The sequence below is a fragment of the Dipodomys merriami genome, unplaced genomic scaffold (assembly GCF_024711535.1).
Source record: "Dipodomys merriami isolate MVZ:Mamm:240054 unplaced genomic scaffold, mDipMer1.0.p SCAF_4, whole genome shotgun sequence".
Classification (NCBI taxonomy): Eukaryota; Metazoa; Chordata; class Mammalia; order Rodentia; family Heteromyidae; genus Dipodomys; species Dipodomys merriami.
This window is the reverse complement of record NW_027205603.1, coordinates 12,448,678-12,467,580: the sequence shown is the minus strand read 5'-3', so window position 1 is coordinate 12,467,580 and position 18,903 is coordinate 12,448,678. Positions and strand designations below refer to the sequence as shown.

The 18,903-nt window shown below is 40.3% G+C and overlaps 1 protein-coding gene across 6 annotated transcripts; it reads right to left on the bottom strand.

Moving 5' to 3' along the window:
- Positions 1-799: 799 nt before the first annotated feature.
- LOC138805650 (estradiol 17 beta-dehydrogenase 5-like) lies at positions 800-18,697 on the bottom strand. 6 transcript variants are annotated; one of them, XM_069990551.1, is made up of 10 exons: positions 18,593-18,697; positions 12,869-12,977; positions 10,593-10,760; positions 10,028-10,144; positions 8,973-9,050; positions 8,398-8,520; positions 4,979-5,088; positions 4,555-4,720; positions 2,277-2,359; positions 800-1,042 (listed from the first exon to the last, which is right to left on the bottom strand). In XM_069990551.1, the coding sequence occupies exons 2-10, from the start codon at positions 12,950-12,952 to the stop codon at positions 1,000-1,002; spliced, it is 972 nt and encodes a 323-aa protein (XP_069846652.1). In that variant the 5' UTR covers positions 12,953-12,977; positions 18,593-18,697; the 3' UTR covers positions 800-999. The 6 variants fall into 6 exon arrangements, with proteins under 6 accessions (XP_069846652.1, XP_069846654.1, XP_069846655.1 ...); XM_069990553.1 differs by having other exon boundaries at positions 10,593-10,677; XM_069990554.1 differs by lacking the exon at positions 18,593-18,697 and adding an exon at positions 18,484-18,569 and having other exon boundaries at positions 10,593-10,677.
- Positions 18,698-18,903: the final 206 nt, after the last annotated feature.

Here is an 18,903-nt window from a genome sequence, read left to right as displayed (position 1 = left end):
CTCCATATCTTTCGATAACTTGCAGAATTTGTATTATTTACTATTTGTTCAACTACATTGAAAGGGTTTGGAATGTTTTGTGATATATTTGCAAGTACCTGCTTTCTAGTTAAAATATTTATAAGGATCATGCATAACAAATGTAAATTTGTTTTAAAACAAGAAAAGTGCATTAGAAAAAGTTGAAATCCAGGGCAATTTGATCATCTCATTGTTTCTTTCATTTTCAAAGGTTCCTATTATTCCCTTTCAACACGTGAAGAGACTAGGGCTGACCCTCAGCTCTAGCTCTTGAGTAAAAACTTAGAAACTTCCCTTTGATCTGTACTATGTAATTACCAGAAGAGACCTCCTCAGGACTTCTCAAGCAGAGACATGCTCAGCTTCTCCTTTATCTTTCACAGCTGATACCTAAAGATTCATCAGCCTGGGTCCCTTGTCTGTTTGGCCAAATCTCAATCTCCCTTTCTGGAATTCTGATCTTGAGCTGCTTGTAAGGAGCTGCTAGACTGTTGGTCATCTGTTCTGTGTGTGTGCCTTACCCTCAGATCACATGCAAAGTATTTTCTTATTTCTCAATGGGCCAAAGAAACACTGACTGATACATACCTGCTGACTGCCACGTCAGAGCTTGAGAATTCTACCCGCTCCTCTCCCTTCTCATGTCCACACTAAATGATTGCTACCATCTTTAAAACTTTGACCACAGGCTTCTATTAAGGTTGTTTTTTTTTTTAATGAGTCAGAAGGAAACCATGCAATTAACTAACAGACACAGTACTCAGTAAGAATCGGCACATACAGAAACTTCATTTTATTTCTTACAATGCACAAAAATGTAGTTTTCCCTTCCAAATATGCAGGCTTAACCCCAGTTGAGTCCAAGTTGACAAAGAGCCTGGACTGAACACAGGTGATATCAATCACCACATCTGAAACGTCTCAGTCACTCATGATAAGGAGGTACTTCCAGGAGAAGTCAGGGCAAAGACCCCCAAGTTAATATTCATCAGAATATGGATAATTAGGGTGGTCAGCAATCCTAAAACAAGACAGAAAAATACACAATATGTACTCAGTGACATATCTTCTAGAGTAAAAAAGAGAACTAGAGCTGTCATTAGGATTAATCATTTTAATTGTTTTAATCATTAATCATTTTAATTGTTAGTTGGTTATAGAATCTATTCTTCTTACTAACATGAAATGTTCTTACACAAAATAACATTTTAAGACATCAGTTACTTTTTCTAGTGCTTTTCCTTTTCCTGGAGGATAACACAGAGCACAGTGCCAAACATTCAGACATATTCCTCCCATTACTATCATCTGTTAACCTACCAAAGCAATACCTCATCTTTTCTAATTTCAAGTCTTCAGTAAAAACATAATCTGATTATTCTTTGCTTAGGAAAAGGCCAATCCCAGATATTGGCCAAAACAAATATTTTTTAAATATAGAGTTTAGGACTAATAATTCCAACCCCATTTTCATGATTCATTACATATTTACTCATCAGAAACAATATACTATGTTTGATACAGAAATGGGAAGATTTTAATTTATAAGGCAGATCTCCATAGCTAAGGAGCTTACTATGTAATTTGTAAATCTTTATACTCTAAAAGCAACACCAAGTATTAAATTATATATATATATATATAATTAATATTACTACTTGAACCACAGCTCTACTTCTGGTTGTTTTTCTGTTTGTTTGTTTGTTTGTTTGAGGTTAATTGGAGACAATAGTTTCATGGATTTTTCTTCCCAGACTGGCTTCAAACAGCATTCCTCAGATCTCAGCCCCCTGAGTAGATATGGTTATAGGGGTAAGCCACTGGTGCCTGGATCTAATTTCATTTTCTAAAAACATTATCAGCAGAGGATTAAACTTGATTTTGGACACATTTAACAAACTACAGTGTCACCATTCATAGTGCATATCCACTGGATAGTTGCAGAATATAGTGGATTGTACAAAACTTGCCACAGAAGTGTAGAATCAGCAATGGTATTGGCTGATCTGGAACATTCCACAGAATAAGTGCAGAGGCCTATATATCCAAATCTAAGCAGAACTTAGTTTCACTCACCCTGTTGCTGAATCAGAGAACAGAACTATGGGGAACATCTTAGACTATAATCCTAGAAAACTCATAAGTTACCCTAACTGAAATGGACTTGTTCCCCAGGATTAAGTTACTATTTACAACTATGTTATATTCTATCTCAGAAAATAAGTTAAAACAATTTATTTGGCAAAGTTACTCACTGATTAATAGTAACGTATCGAAAATTTCTATTCAGGCCATCTAGGGTTTTCATGTCCTCTGACGTCAACTGGAATTCAAAGACCTATCACACAGAAAGTTTTTGTATATTTATACTATGTGTTTGCCAATGTGGAAAATCCAACTGACACAGATTCAAAATGGCAGAGATAATACTTAAAATACCTGAAAAGTTTCCAATGTAAGAGCAAACAGAGGAAAAGATAGAATATTAATAGACTTCAAAGGAAAGGCATGAAATATTTGATCACAACCAAGAGAAGAAACTTTAGTTCATAAAACTATATCATAAAAAGAATCAACATGGGAAGGTGGCTCAGTGGTAGAGCGCTTGCCTTGCATGCCTGAGGCCCTGGGTTCGATTCCTCAGCACCACATAAGCAAAAAGAAAAAAGCCGGAAGTAGCGCTGTGGCTCAAGTGGTAGAGTGCTAGCCTTGAGCTGAAGAGCTGAGGGACAGCGCCCAGGCCCAGAGTTCAAGCCCCACGGACTGGACCCAAAAAAAAAAAAAAAAGAATCAACATACAAGTAATTGGGGAAAAGGTGCGTCTGAACAACAATATTTAGAATACATAATGTGGTAGATTGATTCTAAGAATGTTCCTCAGTAATTTTCATCTCCCAGGTTTTGTTATATTAATATTTGCCTTTTTCTACAGAGGCACTAACTATGAGTTCCCTCAGAGTTAGGAGATTTGCCTAGCCTATAACTTGTATTGGTCACTAAAATGTGTCCAAAACAATGGCATGTCAGTTTTGAACCAAGACATGAAAAGGCATTTCAACTACTGCTCTGGGAAAGTATTAAGTGATGTGGTGAAGGTGGGCCCACAAATCCCAGACAAGAGCCCAACCAATATTCTAGAGAAGCACCGGCAGCTCACTGTTCTGCTAACACATGAGAGGAGTTGCAACATAGACAGGAAAATCTGGAAGGCATTCAGGAGGAGGCAAAAGCAAATTTGCAAACCACAGCATTATGGGAAAAAATTGAATGCTTTTGCTTTGAAGTTCTATTTTAACAGTAGCTGGTTGTGCACCTATTACAAATAATGTTATTCTATGTTTCTTCTACTTGAAAATAAAAAAATAATCAGCCTAAAAGTGGACAAGTATATGAATACTGAAATACATACAAGGTCATGTGCATATATGTAAACATAATATGGGAGAATTTTAATAGCATAACTCCTTTGAACAACTGACCTCAGGCTAACAAAATGAGTATCAAGAAGCCGGACAACAAAGTGTCAGGAGAGGTGACATCAAAAGGAGTGGGTAGATAAATAAAAAGAGGAATGGTAGGGAAATGTAGTCAGTGTATATATGGAATCAGGGAAGTAGGAAAACCGTGGAGTTGAGAGAGATGAGGGAGAATAATGAAAGGGGTGACACTGATTGAGAGGTACTGTATTCCTGAATTGACATGTTGAATTGAAACCATGTTGTACAATGACCTAAAGATAAATTAAAAATAAGCTTTTGAGTATTAAATATATAAATATAAAACGTAAATATTAACATGCTATTCACATATTTTATATGGATAGCACAATATAGGGGATATGAAAAGCAAGATCATAATTGTTTTCAGACTGAAAATAATCTAATCCAATTGTCTAATTCAGAAGATGAAAAAAAAGTACATCACCCATGGCTAAAGAGAATGTTACTGAATTAAGTCTGTAGACAAATCTCTTGTTTTTGTGATTGTTTCTAACACATTTATAAGATTATTTCTTTGTTGCTTTGTATGTCCCTCCCCCACAGTATAACCCCTGCTTTCACTTATTTGATGTGGGTATAATTTGTGGAGGGGAAGGGGAAAAACAAATCGTTTAAATAGGGATACAGGTGGACCCATTGCAACAATGAAATGTACAAGTCCTTATGTCGAAAACGAACTTTACAACTTTCATGGGGGGGATTTGCTGGGGGGGAGGGGGGAAGATGGGAAGAATGGGAAGGGGAAACGAGGAGGCTTCAATGCTTGATAAGAAATGTACTCATTATCTTGCCCATGTAATTGTAACTCCTCTGTACAGTATTTTCACAATTAAAAAAAATATCTTGCTTTCATCCAATTCTAATTCTGTCTAGCCAGACAGCCAGGATTGTGGAGGAAGAGAAACTTTTAAGAATGAACATAAAACAAATGCTGGGGGGAAAAGCAGCAGCTCAAAGATGTGGGAGCTTGCAAAGAAGCACACCCGCGAAACACAGTATGGAGGAACTCTTATGTCTAGTACCCGTTCATCACCTGCATGTTTTCTTTGATCCGATTCTCGTTGAAACTCTTGGCAAGGACCACAATCCCACGCTGCAACAGGTAGCGAATGGAAATCAGGGCTGCAGTTCGATTGTACTTTTTTGCCATGGCACCAAGAACTGGATCATCCAAGAGAAATGGAGATTTCTCATCTACCCTAGAATGAAAGTCGGAAATGCTGAGATCCTCAGGTTAAAACACGGATAAGGGCTTCCACTCTCGATGAGAGATTCCCAAAGTGGTTCCCGAACTGGCAACACCAGAGCGATCTATCATCTTCTCAGATAGGCACATCCTTTCCTCTTACTGAGCTAGCTGAGACAAGTCAGAAAACTGAGTACTGAAAAAGACTGAAAGCATTTCATCAACAAAGTGCTCTGTCCTCATTAGAATAGATTTCTATAGTCCTCATTACCAACGTTTGTATCTTTGAGTTCCCAAAACACCATAAGCAACCAGCACAATGCTTTTGGACTTGCAGAAATCCAGCAGTTTGCTTTGATTCAAGTAAGGATGGCACTCTACCTGTAGAGGGACAGCACAGAATAGTGTCAGATTAAAGAAAATCCTCATACTAATATGAAAACATTGTCCAAAGAAGTTGAAATGTTTTTTAATGTTACATTAAATTTAAATGGAAATGTTGTGACATCAAGTAATGATTCTCTTTTTAAAAAAAATTCTGTTGCTGTGAGGGGTAAATATATATCATTCCATAACCAGGTGTGTGAACTACTAGGCTAGAGAATGATGAGGAAACTGAACTTTGGATACTAAATTGATTCATGTAGCAAGAATCTGTCAACCTCATGACAGCAAGTGAGAAAATCAAAGAAACAAGTTTGGTTGGCATTCTGCAGGTGATATTTAGATAGATTCCTTTATCAAAGTGAGTCACATTTCTGGAGTAGTGACGAAAAATCAATTATAATAGGTAGAGTACATAAAAATCTACAATTACATAGTAATGAGTATGTAGAGACAAAGAACACACAAATATCCCTTGTTCATTACAAGTCCTCAGATCACTAATAGTTTTAAAAGGTTAATAAATCTTATCCTATTTTATAAGAATAATTGGACTTTATTTCTTAATCAAATTTTAGTGTGTCATGTAGAACAATAGTGATTTGAAATAAAAAATAATTGCAAGCTCCAAAGAAATAAAACTAATTTAGGCAAAAAAATTGAGAAATATGCAAATATTAGGTGAAAACTGGTTCTGAAATACCAATTGTTCTGTACACAATTATCCCTACCATGTAAGTAGCAATGGCAGTGGTTGAAAGTTTGGACTCATTTAAGCATGTGATCAAATCTATATAGTTATAAAGAATGGAACAGACTGCCATTTTGATAGGTCCCAAATAGGGTTCAATTTGAGATTCACAACATGATAAAGACATTTTCTTGCAAGAAAATGTCTTTTTTATGCATTTTATTGTTATTTTAAAGGTGATGGCTAGAAGGGTTATACTTATATAAGTCAGATAAAAGAGCACATTTCTTGTTGAACAATGTCACCCCTTCCCTCATTCTCTCCCAGTTTTCCCCTCCTGTCACCAGCCACAAGTTGTATAGTTCATTTTTAACATAATATCTAGTGAGTACCACTGCTGCATTTGTTTATCCCTTGTCCCTCCATTTCTGTGCCTCCCCTTACCCTCCTAATGACAGATAAATGAACAAATGAGACAAAAAGAAAAGAAAACAAAAATAGGAACAAAGGGAAAAAACCTTGTTTGCTGAAGTCCATCTCTATAAATATTTTTGTTTGTTTGTTTTTTATTTATTTATTTTTTGGTCGGTTGTGGGGCTTGAACTCTGGGCTTGGGTGCTGTCCCTGTGCTCTTCAGCTCAAGGAGAGTGCTCTACCACTTGAGCCACAGTGCTACTTCCGGTTTTCTAGTGGTTTTATTGGAGATAAGAGTCTCACGGACTTTCCTGCCTGGGCTGGCTTTGAACCACGATCTTCAGATCTCAGCCTCTTGAGTAGCTAGGATTACAGGCACCTGACTAGCTCTGTAAATATTTTTTTTTATTTTTAATTTTATTTTATTTTATTTGTGAACATACTGTACAGAGGGGTTACAATTACATGGGCAGGATAATGCGTACATTTCTTACCAAGCATTGCAGCCTCCTCCTTTGGTTTACCCTTCACATCCCTTCCCAGCCTCCCCCCTCCCCCCCAATCCCAATCCTTCTCCTTCCTCTCCTCCCCCCCCCCCCCGACGTTGTAAAGCTCGTTTTGGACATGACAACTTGTACTTCTCATTGTTGCAACAGGTCCACCTGTATCCTTAAACAACTAGTTAAGAAAATGTCTTTTTTTAACGCTAATGACATAAAAAAAAAATCTTATTTAACTTCCAATTTACCCATACTTGAAATACAGAGAAACATCTACAGGAAAACACAATAATAATCTGATAGATACAGAGTACCTGACAAAGCCTTCTGGCATAACATGGGGAAAAGATCTGACAACAATTCTAGGCTAAAAGAGCATGAGAAATATGACAGTTCATTAGGGTATTGTTGTATCCCAGCTACAGAAGAAAAACACAAAGCATCTGGGTGAAAACAAAGAAATGTGAAATGGACTAGAAGTTAAATGAGAGGATAGAGTAATCATTGACATCTTTAGCTTTAATAGTGAGATGGTATCTATGTAGGATGATATATTCATTCTTGATAGATGTTTACTAGCTCTATAGGATAAATAATAATATCTATAATTTATTTTAAAGACCTTTAAGAAAATATATGTGCACAACCACTCACACATATACACCTATGTAAATTTGGTAGCATAGCAAATTGTCAATAATTTAGATTTAAAATATAGATGAGAGAACATGGAGGTCTAATATCATTCAATCCTTCTAAAGGGTTAAAAGTGCTTATAATAAAAGAGAAAATTAAAATTTAACCACACTAACTTGTCAATATTTAAACTGGAAAATACATGTCATTATGTAACAAATAATGAAATTTTTTTTTCTTTTTTTTTTTGTCGGTCGTGGGGCTTGAACTCTGGGCCTGGGCGCTGTCCCTCAGCTCTTCAGCTCAAAGCGAGCGCTCTACCACTTGAGCTACACCGCCACTTCCGTAAATAATGAAATTTTTTAACTAAATTTTCCAATTGAGAACCCTTATTCCACCATTCCCCAAAAAGTAAGTTAGGGCACAGAACTAGGCAAAGAATAGGCATGCTTAAATGAACTTTTGTCAGTAGAAAACAGGGATGCAAGACTGATGAGATGTGGTCAGGCATAAGTCAGCTCCATGTTTGCTGATTCTTCTGAATGCAGTTTTTATCCCTCATTACCATTACCACAAACAGTTACTTCCTCCTTCTAACCTCAATGACTTTCCAAGGATCCTACGACACAGATGCCAGGATACAGGATTAGGCCATCTGATACCCACACAAAGCTCTTATGCTAACTTCTACCTTGTCTTCTGTCTGTTCTGCTCTCCTATCCACTCCCTGTTTCCCAGGACATCCTTCCTGTACACAGTTCCTTCCACACCACCTTCAGCCTTCCTGTTTCTGGTTATTCTTCAGGAGTGAGGGTACCTCCCTCCTGAGATCTAATCAGCGAGTGTTGCTCTCCTTATCACTTTCGATTCTCTATATTCTAAACATTGTGCAATACTATGGTCTCCTAACCATTTCTCCAAGATTTTACCAAACAGCAATAATATTATCTTAGTATCTGTTCCACGAGGTTTAGATGAATAAGAGATCAGGACACAGAGACACCTGAAAGTAGTACAGGGAAAAGGAGATGAAGAACAAAAGGAGATGAGACTGAGAGAGTTCACCTGGTTGCACACAGGCTTATACTTGAGCCCTGGCTTATTCAGGATCTTCTCCAGTTGTCTTCGGTTGAAGTTGGACACCCCGATAGACTTGGTCAATCCTGCATCCTTACACTTCTCCAGGGCCTGGACAGGTAAATAGTTGTGAGAAATTATTTAGTCAATGAACTTCAAATCAATATAAACATAAGGTACAATTGTTAATAAGAATGTGGCCAAAAAGTGAAAATAAAGCTGACTATAATTGATCATTAAGGAGAAAAGCTAATCGGGAAGTAGGAGGAAATCATGATGACAGGGACTGAAACAATTCCTTTGCTCTCCTTAGGAAATCGGAGGGATTATTTCATATAGAGGGAAAAAAATAAGACTCATCATTTACCCTGATTCTTCTCAAATTCTCTACAATATATCCCAATAGTTCATTCTTCTCCCCCCGCCACCATACCTGCAAATGAACTTTTGTAAAGATCATGAATTTATTTGTCAAAGGGTTCATATATCTCACTCCCACCTGTGGACCAGTAGTCTGACTCCCCTCTCTGAATCTCCTCTGTGAATTAATTACAATTACTCACCTCCCAAGTATCACAGAGATCCACCTCATCCAAAACATACTTTCCATTTTCTTCTACTGGAGCAAAATTTTCACCTGGCTACAAAAGAAACCGTCATGAAATCATCTCATCAAATTCACCTTTTCCCCTCAATGGTTATGAATGCTTCTAGGTAAATCTAGAGCTGGGCATTAAATGCCCAGAACATACTTGTACTTGCAAAATGTTTTGTATGGGAGGTCCAAAGGAATGTTTCTAATAGGTGTTCCAGGAAACCTCTTGGAGATGGTAGTTTTTCAGGAGAAAGTGACAGAAGTAGAGGGGGTGAAACTGATTGGGAGGCAGTGTACACATGTGTGGAGGTGTGACAATGAAATTCTCCTCCATGTATAACTCATGTAAGCCAAATTTTAAGGTAATTTTAAGTAACCTTTTAAAAAATGGAATAAATGTTCCAACCAATGTTCATCTCCCTGAACACATACAGGGTCAGAAGACAGGCATGTGAATTCAATGTGAATTAATTAATTAAATGTGAATTAAATGGCCCATCAAGGTCTTTTTGTTATTTTAGTGATACGAGTAAAAACAGAAAGAGAAGGAAGGAACAAAGGAATTGAAAAAGGAATAATGAAAGTAATGAAGGAAGAAATAATGAAAGGAAGATGGAAGAAAGGAAGGAAAGAAGGAAGGAATAAACGATTCAATAGATTGGATTGAATATAGAAGATTAATCATGGTTCTTTTTTAGATTAATTTTGATGCTTAATGATATAGATAAATCATTCATCTTTGAGCACCTTGAACCTTGAACTACCACAAAGCATGTTTTCCACCAACAGAAAGCAATGGAGGGAAAAAAAGCAAATGTAGAAATGTAAAGATAAGGCACTGATAGGCACAGACAACTTGGTATGAACCTCATTTACATAAACCAATAAGATTTTTGCGAAAACCACTTTGAGTCATTCCCAAAACTAAGTTTATATGAAGGTGTGGCAGTCTACATGAATTGTTCATGAAATTAATGGTGATGCTTCAGTTGAACTTAAGGCTTGATGAAGGAGATTGCCTACCTTCATTGGTACTGGGAAGTGAATAATATAGAGATCAACATAGTCCAGTTGAAGTTTCTTTAGTGACTCTTCCAAGCAAGGTCGAACCATCTCCGGTTTTAGGCAAGTGCTGGGGAGCTGCAAAGATTGAAGAGTACAATTGTGTGATGTAGACCAGCCAAATGTATAGTTCCTTCACATACTTTATTTGAAACATTTTCAACTGTTTCGAATTGTTTTCAAGTGGGAGGGCTGCAGTTAATTAATCAACAAAAAGCTGAAAATGAAGGTGAGGCTCAAGTGTTTGAACACCAGACTTGAGAGAAAAAACCAAGACAGAATACAAGATCCTGAGTTCAAGCCCACCCCCTCCTCTCCTCCCAAAAAGAAAAGGGGCTTTGCATTAAGATTTACAAATTTAAATTATACCAATGTTCTATCATCTTCCTATTTTTAATACTGGATGTTCTAAGTGAACATAGTGAGGAAAAGATGAAATAACAAGTACAATTGATCAATATTGATCCCATCGAACAACCTTTTAACACCTCACATTTCATTAATGAACACGCCACATGCACAATACCTTTGAAGTATAGAATATGTCCTCCCTCTTCACAGTGCCATCTGCAATCTTGCTTCGAATGGCCAGTCCTACCTCCTCTTCATTTCTGTACAAATAAGCAGCATCAATATGGCGGAACCCAGCATCGATGGCTAATTTGGTGGCCTCTGTAGCCTGGCTCTTAGGAACCTACAGAAAGAGCCCAAATCAGTGCTTAGAAAACATCTGGTTGAGTTCACTCAGGAACAACCAGTGGCTTTCACAAAAAGCAAGTCTTTCTCGTGCCTTTGGTTAGTTCCACATTTTGGGTGCTGAATATATTCAAGGTTGCCTCGGTCTTTCCTAGTAAGTATCCCTCTTCAATCTCAAGCACTCAATCATTGGCCACTGGCATCCAAGCTCTTTCAGAATGAGTCCAAGGTCGGTCTGAGGTCAGACTCACAGAACTAAGCATATAATGATGATGGTGATGTAATGCTACAAAGTAAAATTAACCAAGGAAAATGTGCATGGAATGCAATATACAGGAAATAGGGTCCACACTTGTCTGAGTCTTCCCCCAGTGATGTAAAGAACACACCAATTACCCATGGATTATGTTTAGAGAATATATGGACACATTTACCAGGAAAGCTGTTTAGAGGCTAAATTCTAATCTTGCATCTAGGAGGAATGATTACAAAGATTCCCCTATATTAGCACACTCCAAAATTCAATTCTCCTGAAGAAAGCAGGTGTAAATAAATACCATAAAAAGCCCCATCTTTACTTGTTATGAAAATGTAAAGTTCCTAGAGCATAGTTTGAAAGCTGGCACTTTAACTGTTCTCTTTAATTCTTATCTCCAACCCCTTCCACATGCATGACAGTAAAAATATATACACAAATTAGACAGATTTGTGTAGAAGGAATTACCTATAATATATGCAGAAGTACCTAATTAGGTGTCAGCCCTTAAATCAAAGTACCTTATTTCAGGGAAATTAGAATTAGAGCAAAATTTGAAACTATTGATTTCTCTACCAAATATGAATAAAGACATGAACTTCTACTTCTTTTTCTCCACAGAAATGGCAATAAATGAGATTCTGACTCTTACAGCCCTGTCTTGTTATGAGTTCTGACCTTCTTAGTTGTAATGGCACTAACCAAGATTATAGCTTTCATGAGGTCCTTGATCCTTTTCTGCCCTTCAGGTCACTTTGCTCTACAAAGTAGCCAAGTCCTGTTGTGTATTTTAAATTAATTCCCCATGTACCACTCAGGTACTATAATATTCAAGTGGGCTTACCAAAGTTGAACTGCAACGTACTGAAGGACCTATCTGTATAACTTGATTTCCTACCTTAGCTATTGTTACTAGTGTTGTAATAAACTCTAGAGTGTAGAGATAGCTTTGTTATGCTGACTACATATCCTTTAGACACATATCCACAAATGATATAGCTTCATCAAGTTATAGTTGATATTTTTCACTTTTTGAGTCACTTCCACACTGTTTAACATAAAAGGCTATTTATTAAAATTCCCACTTCTGGCTCTTTGCTCGTTAATTGGAGATAACAGTCTCATGGGAAGAAAGTCCACACTAGCCATGCTCTCCAGGCTGGCTTCAAACCACAAGCTTCTTAATCTCCTGAGTAGCAGGAATTATAGGCATGAGCCATCAGTGCCTGGCTCAATTGTTATTTTAACTGGAAGTAAAATACCAACTCATTGAAGTGCTGATACATAAGACATAATATAGAGCCATAATCAACAAATTAGCATTTTACAGATTTAAAAACAAAAAACATACACACAGACCACTAGAATATCATAGATTTCCCAGAATGAACACACAAATCTACAGTTACTTGATTCTCAAGAGAGTGGTCAAAGAATTACACTGGATGCCCATGTAATTGTAACCCCTCTGTACAGTATTTTCACAATGAAAATAAAATAAAAAAAAAAGAATTACACTGGAGAAAATGCAACTTCTTTAACAAATCATTATGGGAAAATGGTTCTCATACGCCTATGAGAAATGTCCCTATATCCTAATAAGGTACCAAGTGGCAGTGAAGACAAGGAAACTGTGTCCAGAAGAATCAGTAGGTGATCACATAAGCAAATTCTGATACACATGCAGCCTTTCTCCTTCCTGTACAAAGGGTTTCTCTAACACGGGGCAGCAGAACCGCATCAGCACTTCAGAGACACATGGGCACTACAAGACTTGACAAACCCTTCAGTTCTTAAGCACTCTTGTTGATTTTCATTTGAACTCCCAGACCAAATTCTCCAGTAATTACCTCATTGGGTGCATAGGTGCCGAAGCCCAGTACAGGAATGAAGTGACCGTCATTTAATTCCATACATTCATATTTAGAATTCATTGTGGATTTCTGTTTCTTCTTCCACCTTCACAGAAAAAAAAAAAAATGGAAGTCATACACCCAACTCTCAATCTAATGGCTAAGCAATGAAACTCCTGGCTAATTATGAACTCATTGCTTGAGAGTGAAGAGATTAAAACAGTTCTGAACACGTTCAAAGAAAACTGCAAAGTCACTATACAATAAAAAAACATACCACACCCATCTTTTTTTTTTTTTTTTTTTTTTTTGTCGGTCGTGGGGCTTGAACTCTGGGCCTGGGCGTTGTCCCTTAGCTCTTCAGCTCAAGGCGAGCGCTCTACCACTTGAGCTACAGCGCCACTTCCGGTTTTCTGGTGGTTTTATTGGAGATAGGAGTCTCACGGTCTCTCCTGCCCGGGTTGGCTTTGAACCGTGATCCTCAGATCTCAGCCTCCTGAGTAGCTAGGATTACAGGCGTGAGCCACCAGCGCCCGGCACCACACCCATCTTAATTACTGAACTATCATCATAGCCAAGTTATAAAAACAACCAGAGTCTCTGCAATAGAAAAATGGATCAAGAAATCGTGTGTGTGTGTGTGTGTGTGTGTGTGTGTGTGTGTGTGTGTGCATGTGTGTGTGTGTATGAGAAAATTTTATATTTTATTCATCTGTCAGAAAGATGTTATTTGCAGGGAAATAGGCTTGGATTGGAAAAAAATTATGTTAAATGAGTCAGGCTTACACAAAAGGCATATGTTTTCTTTCATATGGGGAAGATAAATCTGAATTATAAATATGTTATAAATATGTTAAAGCACATACATGGTCATATGTACTTATGTACAATCAGACTGACTAAAGGTATGGATTCCCTTGGAGTAATTCCTTTGAGTAATTAACTGAATTAACAAAATGAATACCAAGGAGCTGGAGTATGTGTTGTGTGAGAAAGATAGGTGGAGGGGGTAAATAGAGAGAAGAATTGTGGGAATACAATTATACTCAATGTATATATGTGAAAAATGAATCAAGGAAACTTGAGAGTATGAGTAGGATTGGGATATATTCAGAAAGAAGGATGGGAGGAATGGCATTGATCAAGATGCATTGTATTCACAAACAGACACATTGAATGGAAACCCTTTGCCCAACTGAAGATAATTTTTTTAAATTTAATAACAAAAACAAACTACAACTAGCCCACTTATTTCAGATGAAGAAAAATTATTAAGTGAATCACCATATAGTGATTAAGTTTTTGTTTGGGGTCACTTTTCTCATTAGAGGCCCATAAGCTGTCGCAATATGTTAGATATATATCGAACAACATTAGCAACTTGTTACACTGAAAACTCTCAGGTGTCTATTCTCCTGCTTTAATTTGTTATTTATTTATTTCTGCTTCCTTTCCTTCCTTCTTTCCTTCCTTCCTCCTTTCCTTCCTTTCTTTCCTTATGGACTATAGGTTGAATCCAGGGCCTCGTGCTTACTAGGCCAATACTCTCCCAGTTGAAGCATGCCTCAGTTCTTTGTTTTTATTTTGCTCTGTCTGGCTAACTTTGCCCCTGATGCTCCTGTTATCACACATTATTGGAAAGAATGAACTAACATACATCATACACACAAAGAATTAAAGAAATGGCTGTTGAGCGTTTCTCAAATGATTCTCCAGAAAAAAAAAAATCAAAAGATTAAACTGAGTGAAAATGTGATCTAGACAGTTTTGTACATAAATACATAAAAAAGGACAGACCAAAGAGTAGGTATATGTGAGAAATACTTGTCACTTTGGAAGCCATGAAGTTAAATGATTAGAATTAGGATTGGATGATTGAGTTAGTGCAACCATGGAAGAAATCACACACTAGGGACTTTATGATTAAGTAGTTCACAGAGGAGAGTAATCAATAAAAAGGAGGCTAAGATCTGAAGATTGAAGTTCAAAGCCAGCCCAGACAGGAAAATACCTGAGACTCTTATCCTTTATTAGTCACCAAAAAGCCAGGAGTGGAACTGTGGCTCAAGTTGTAAGTCACTAGCATTGAGCAAAAACTCTCAGGGACAGCACCCCAGGCCCTGAGTTCTAGCTCTAATACTGGCAGTACTGTTAGTTTGTACTTATGTGAACCACACAGGTCAAAAGAGTCTACAACCAGAACAGTTATGCTTTTATTTTGGTGGATTTCTTTTTGTAAAGCTGAGGTCCCACCAGAGATTCTTTGATCTGCAGTAAAATGAAGATATTACTAGGATTAAAGATCTTGCCAAGCTAGTCTAACAATTTTCTTCAGGGAATGAGTGAAAAATGGAAGCATTTACTTGGGGCATGAGTGTACATGACACGTGTCTAAGGTCCAGTCTTCCCCCTCCCTTTTTTATTCCTGCCTTCTTAGTTTCTCTCTTCTCCCTTTCTTCTTGTCCTCTTTTCCCCCTCCAGTAGGATTCAGAATTTCTGAGGCCTCCTGAAATTAATATACTTTTCAGTGTAAAGCCAAGTCTGCTTTGCTAGTCTGAGGACTTTGCAACAAGTCAAACCTGGGCACAAAGGCCTACACATTCGACTTTGCCTTCAATTAAAAAATTCTAACACAGCATTTATGAGTGTAACAACTATATATAATTACTGTATACTACCCTCATATCAAGTTGGTTCAGCCGTGAACACAGACTAAAGAGCAAACACAGATGGCAGAACTTTGTGAAGTCTATTAACCCACACTGGCCAGGCGATATCCTCTACTTTATCACACAACCTCCAGTAAACTTAGAAGGCTCTCTCTTTCATTACTCTAATTCATACACTGATTATGTGTCCTATCTGAATTTCTGTCACATATTAATAGAGGACTTTCTACCCGATCTGGCTAGATTGCTACTCTAGCCTGATTTTTTTTTTTTTTTTTTTTTTTTTTTTTTTTTTAAGGACAGGATGGCTGGAAGTCCAAGGACTCTTTTAAGCCAGCCCAAACCAGTTTGACCTCAGATAGTTGTCAGAGGGACTAGTCATTTCTATCCTCATTAAAATCCCATCTATTAAGTGTTAAGGGACACACACCCCAGTGTCCAGACAATTACAAATTGGGATGATGACAACCAGAAAGAACCATACAAACAGCAAAAGTGATGGCACCACAATTCCTGGATGATCTTCATGCCATCCCAAAGGCCAGGAACACTCTGCCCTTTCCTTAGTCTATCCTCTCCTCTCATTTCATTTACCCGGTATCTACAGCTTCCCTCTCTGGAAGTCAGGAAGAATATTATAAAACTTTCTTGTTCTTTTTTTTTCTTTCATTCATTCTTTCTTTCTCTTTCTTTCTTTTTCCTATCTTGGGGCTTGAACTCAAGGCCTGGGCACCATCCCTGAATCTTTTTGTGCTCAAGGCTAGTGCACTACTACTTTAGCTACAGTGCTTTTTCGGAGTAGTTTATTGGAGATCAGTCTCATGGAATTTCCTTGCCAGGCTTGCTTTGAACTGCAGTTCTCAGATCTCAGCCTCCTGAGTAGCTAGGATTACAGGCTTGAGCCACTGGTGCCTGGCTTTTGACTCCATTTCTAATGGGGCTCAATCTTGCTTTTTGGTTCTATGATTTTGAAAGGACTATGTCATCTCATCTATTGAGGGGCCAAGATTGGCATGTGCTCCTCTGATGGTCGTCAGAGGAAATGCTATGAACTGGACAAGTTGAGTGAGGGAGCTTTGAGGCTGAGATCTGCTGGGCACACCCTCAAACCACCAGTGTAACCCAGAAACCAGGAAGGAGTGGCCACCTGTGCTCCATCTCCACCTCCACCTCCACCTGTCTGTTTCTTACATAGGCAGAATTATTGCCTCATGTTTGTGGTCTGCCATGAGATATCTTTCGTTACCACAAGTTACTGGATCTCACGACGTTCCACCCTTTCTGTGCTTGCCTTTAATCTTGAACAGTGCTTGACCATGGCAGCCAGTTCTATCAGCATCTGAATGTCAGTCAGAAAGTTCATGGTGAAATTTTACAAATCGAGGGCAGACTACAGTGTTTGGCTTCTGTCCTGGGTCCCGGCTTGTTGGAGAGACCTCAGATTAGCCCTGGACAATCTCCTCCCCAAATATTTATGCACTTTAATCTCTTCCAGATGGAAGTCCACACATTGCCCTTGTTATCTCAGAATAGCCCAAGGACGACTCCGGCCTTCTTGGCCCCTGAATCTCCACATGAGCCCAGAAACAAGAACCTCTGCTCTCCCCATAAACACCTCAATTGGTGAGGCGCTGGAAGGGAGTACCTGTGTTGACTCCTTCCACACTGCACACCGAGAACCAAACATCACATGATCTCCTATAAGCAGACACCATTATTTTCCACTTTAAAAATGTCAAGGAAAATTAACTAATCTCAGGGCCATACTCGATCTTTGCTATTCAGAAAGTAAACAGGGCTCCTGGCCCACACGCTCCGCTGCTCCCCGAGGGGCGCCAGAGCTTCCAGCGGGGCGGGCGGGGTGGGGGTGGGGGCTGCAAGGCGGGAGTGGGTCCTGAGTCCCAGGGAGGCTCCCGCCCTCCTCCCTCCCCGCCGCCGCGAGGCCCAGCCCGGTGCGCACGCCCACCCTGCCTGCCCGATCACAGCTCCGGGCCTCAGTTTCTCCCTTCCTTTGGACATTGGCCACAGCATACGAACCCCTGCGGGGCGGAGGCCTGTTGGCCCGGCTCCTCCGGGGGTTCTTCCGGGTGTCCGGCCCCGAGATCTCTCCGAACCCGCCGCGCCGGGAGCCGGGAGGGGACGCGCTGGGCTGCGGCTACCTGAGCCCGCGGCGGCGGGAAGCACCGCGGAGGGGGCGCCTAGGCCGGGGTAGGGCCGGGGCCTGGGGCAGGGCCGGCCGGGACCGGGGCCGAGGGGTTGGGGGGTGCGGAGGCAGGGCCGGAAGCCCAGGCCGGCGCGGGGCCCAAGTGGCTTCTTGGCCGGGGAGGTGGAGCGCGGCCGTCCGGCCGGAACGAGGGCACCGAGGCCGGTGGTGCGGCGGAGCCTGGCCCGGCCGGGTCAGGCGAGGCCGGAGACTGTCGCTTGGCCCAGGCCGGCCGCCCCGGGCAGCTGCAGCGGACCAGGCCCCGCCGTGCTCGCCTTCCCAGGGCCTGCCCTCCACCCAGACCCACCGCGACTCCAACCCGGCCCCGCGATGGGATGCACCTCATGTGGGACCCGGGGCGGGGGACGGGGAGGGGGGCCCGAGGTGCGGGGGGGGGGGGGGTCGGGGACAGCTGTGAAAATACAGATTATTTTGCGGAATCTTCAATGTGATTTCCAAGTCCAAGGCTCTCCTGCAGCTCAAGGATGCCTATTTGTAATCCCTCCCCTTCCGTCCTGCTCCTTGACCTTCCCAAAGCTAGTCAAGGTCATCTGAAAACTGGACGCCCTGTTTCAAAGCTCCCAGGCCCAGGAGCAGTGATAATATTTAAGTGTCTGAGAGGCCCAGGAGCCTCTTCAAGAGTCTGGCCTGGGACTGGGCCTCCCAGACTCCCTGCTGCAGGCAAGGGCAGCTCCTCCTCACCGAGCGCTTCCCATAGGCTTTCCGTCCTCCGTGCTTACCCCAAGTCATTCATTTCCCAGCGCAAAGAAACTGCCCAAGCCCTCCCAGCTAACAGGGCAGAGCAAGGGATGGGGCCCGGGCAGCCCCGAGAGAGCAAACTTCTAATACCTTTAGATGTGCGTGTCCTTGTGATCCCAGAGCTCACTGCAGCTGTGATGGAAGAGGTCATGCAGGCCCAGGACAGCCTGTCCTCAGGGGTGGAGCATGGCCACAGCTAATCATTGGCAAAAGTAGCAGGAACAAACATCATCCCCCCACCCCCAAAAAATAAACATCCTTTGAGCTCAGGTCTGCCTGCCACCATCTCATGCAGTCAAGCTCCAAATGCACTGCGTAAATTTTAAAGGCAACTCTCATAGATGAAGTTTTAAGTGGGACAGGCTGATGGAACCCTGTAATCTTTGATATGTTCAAGTGTT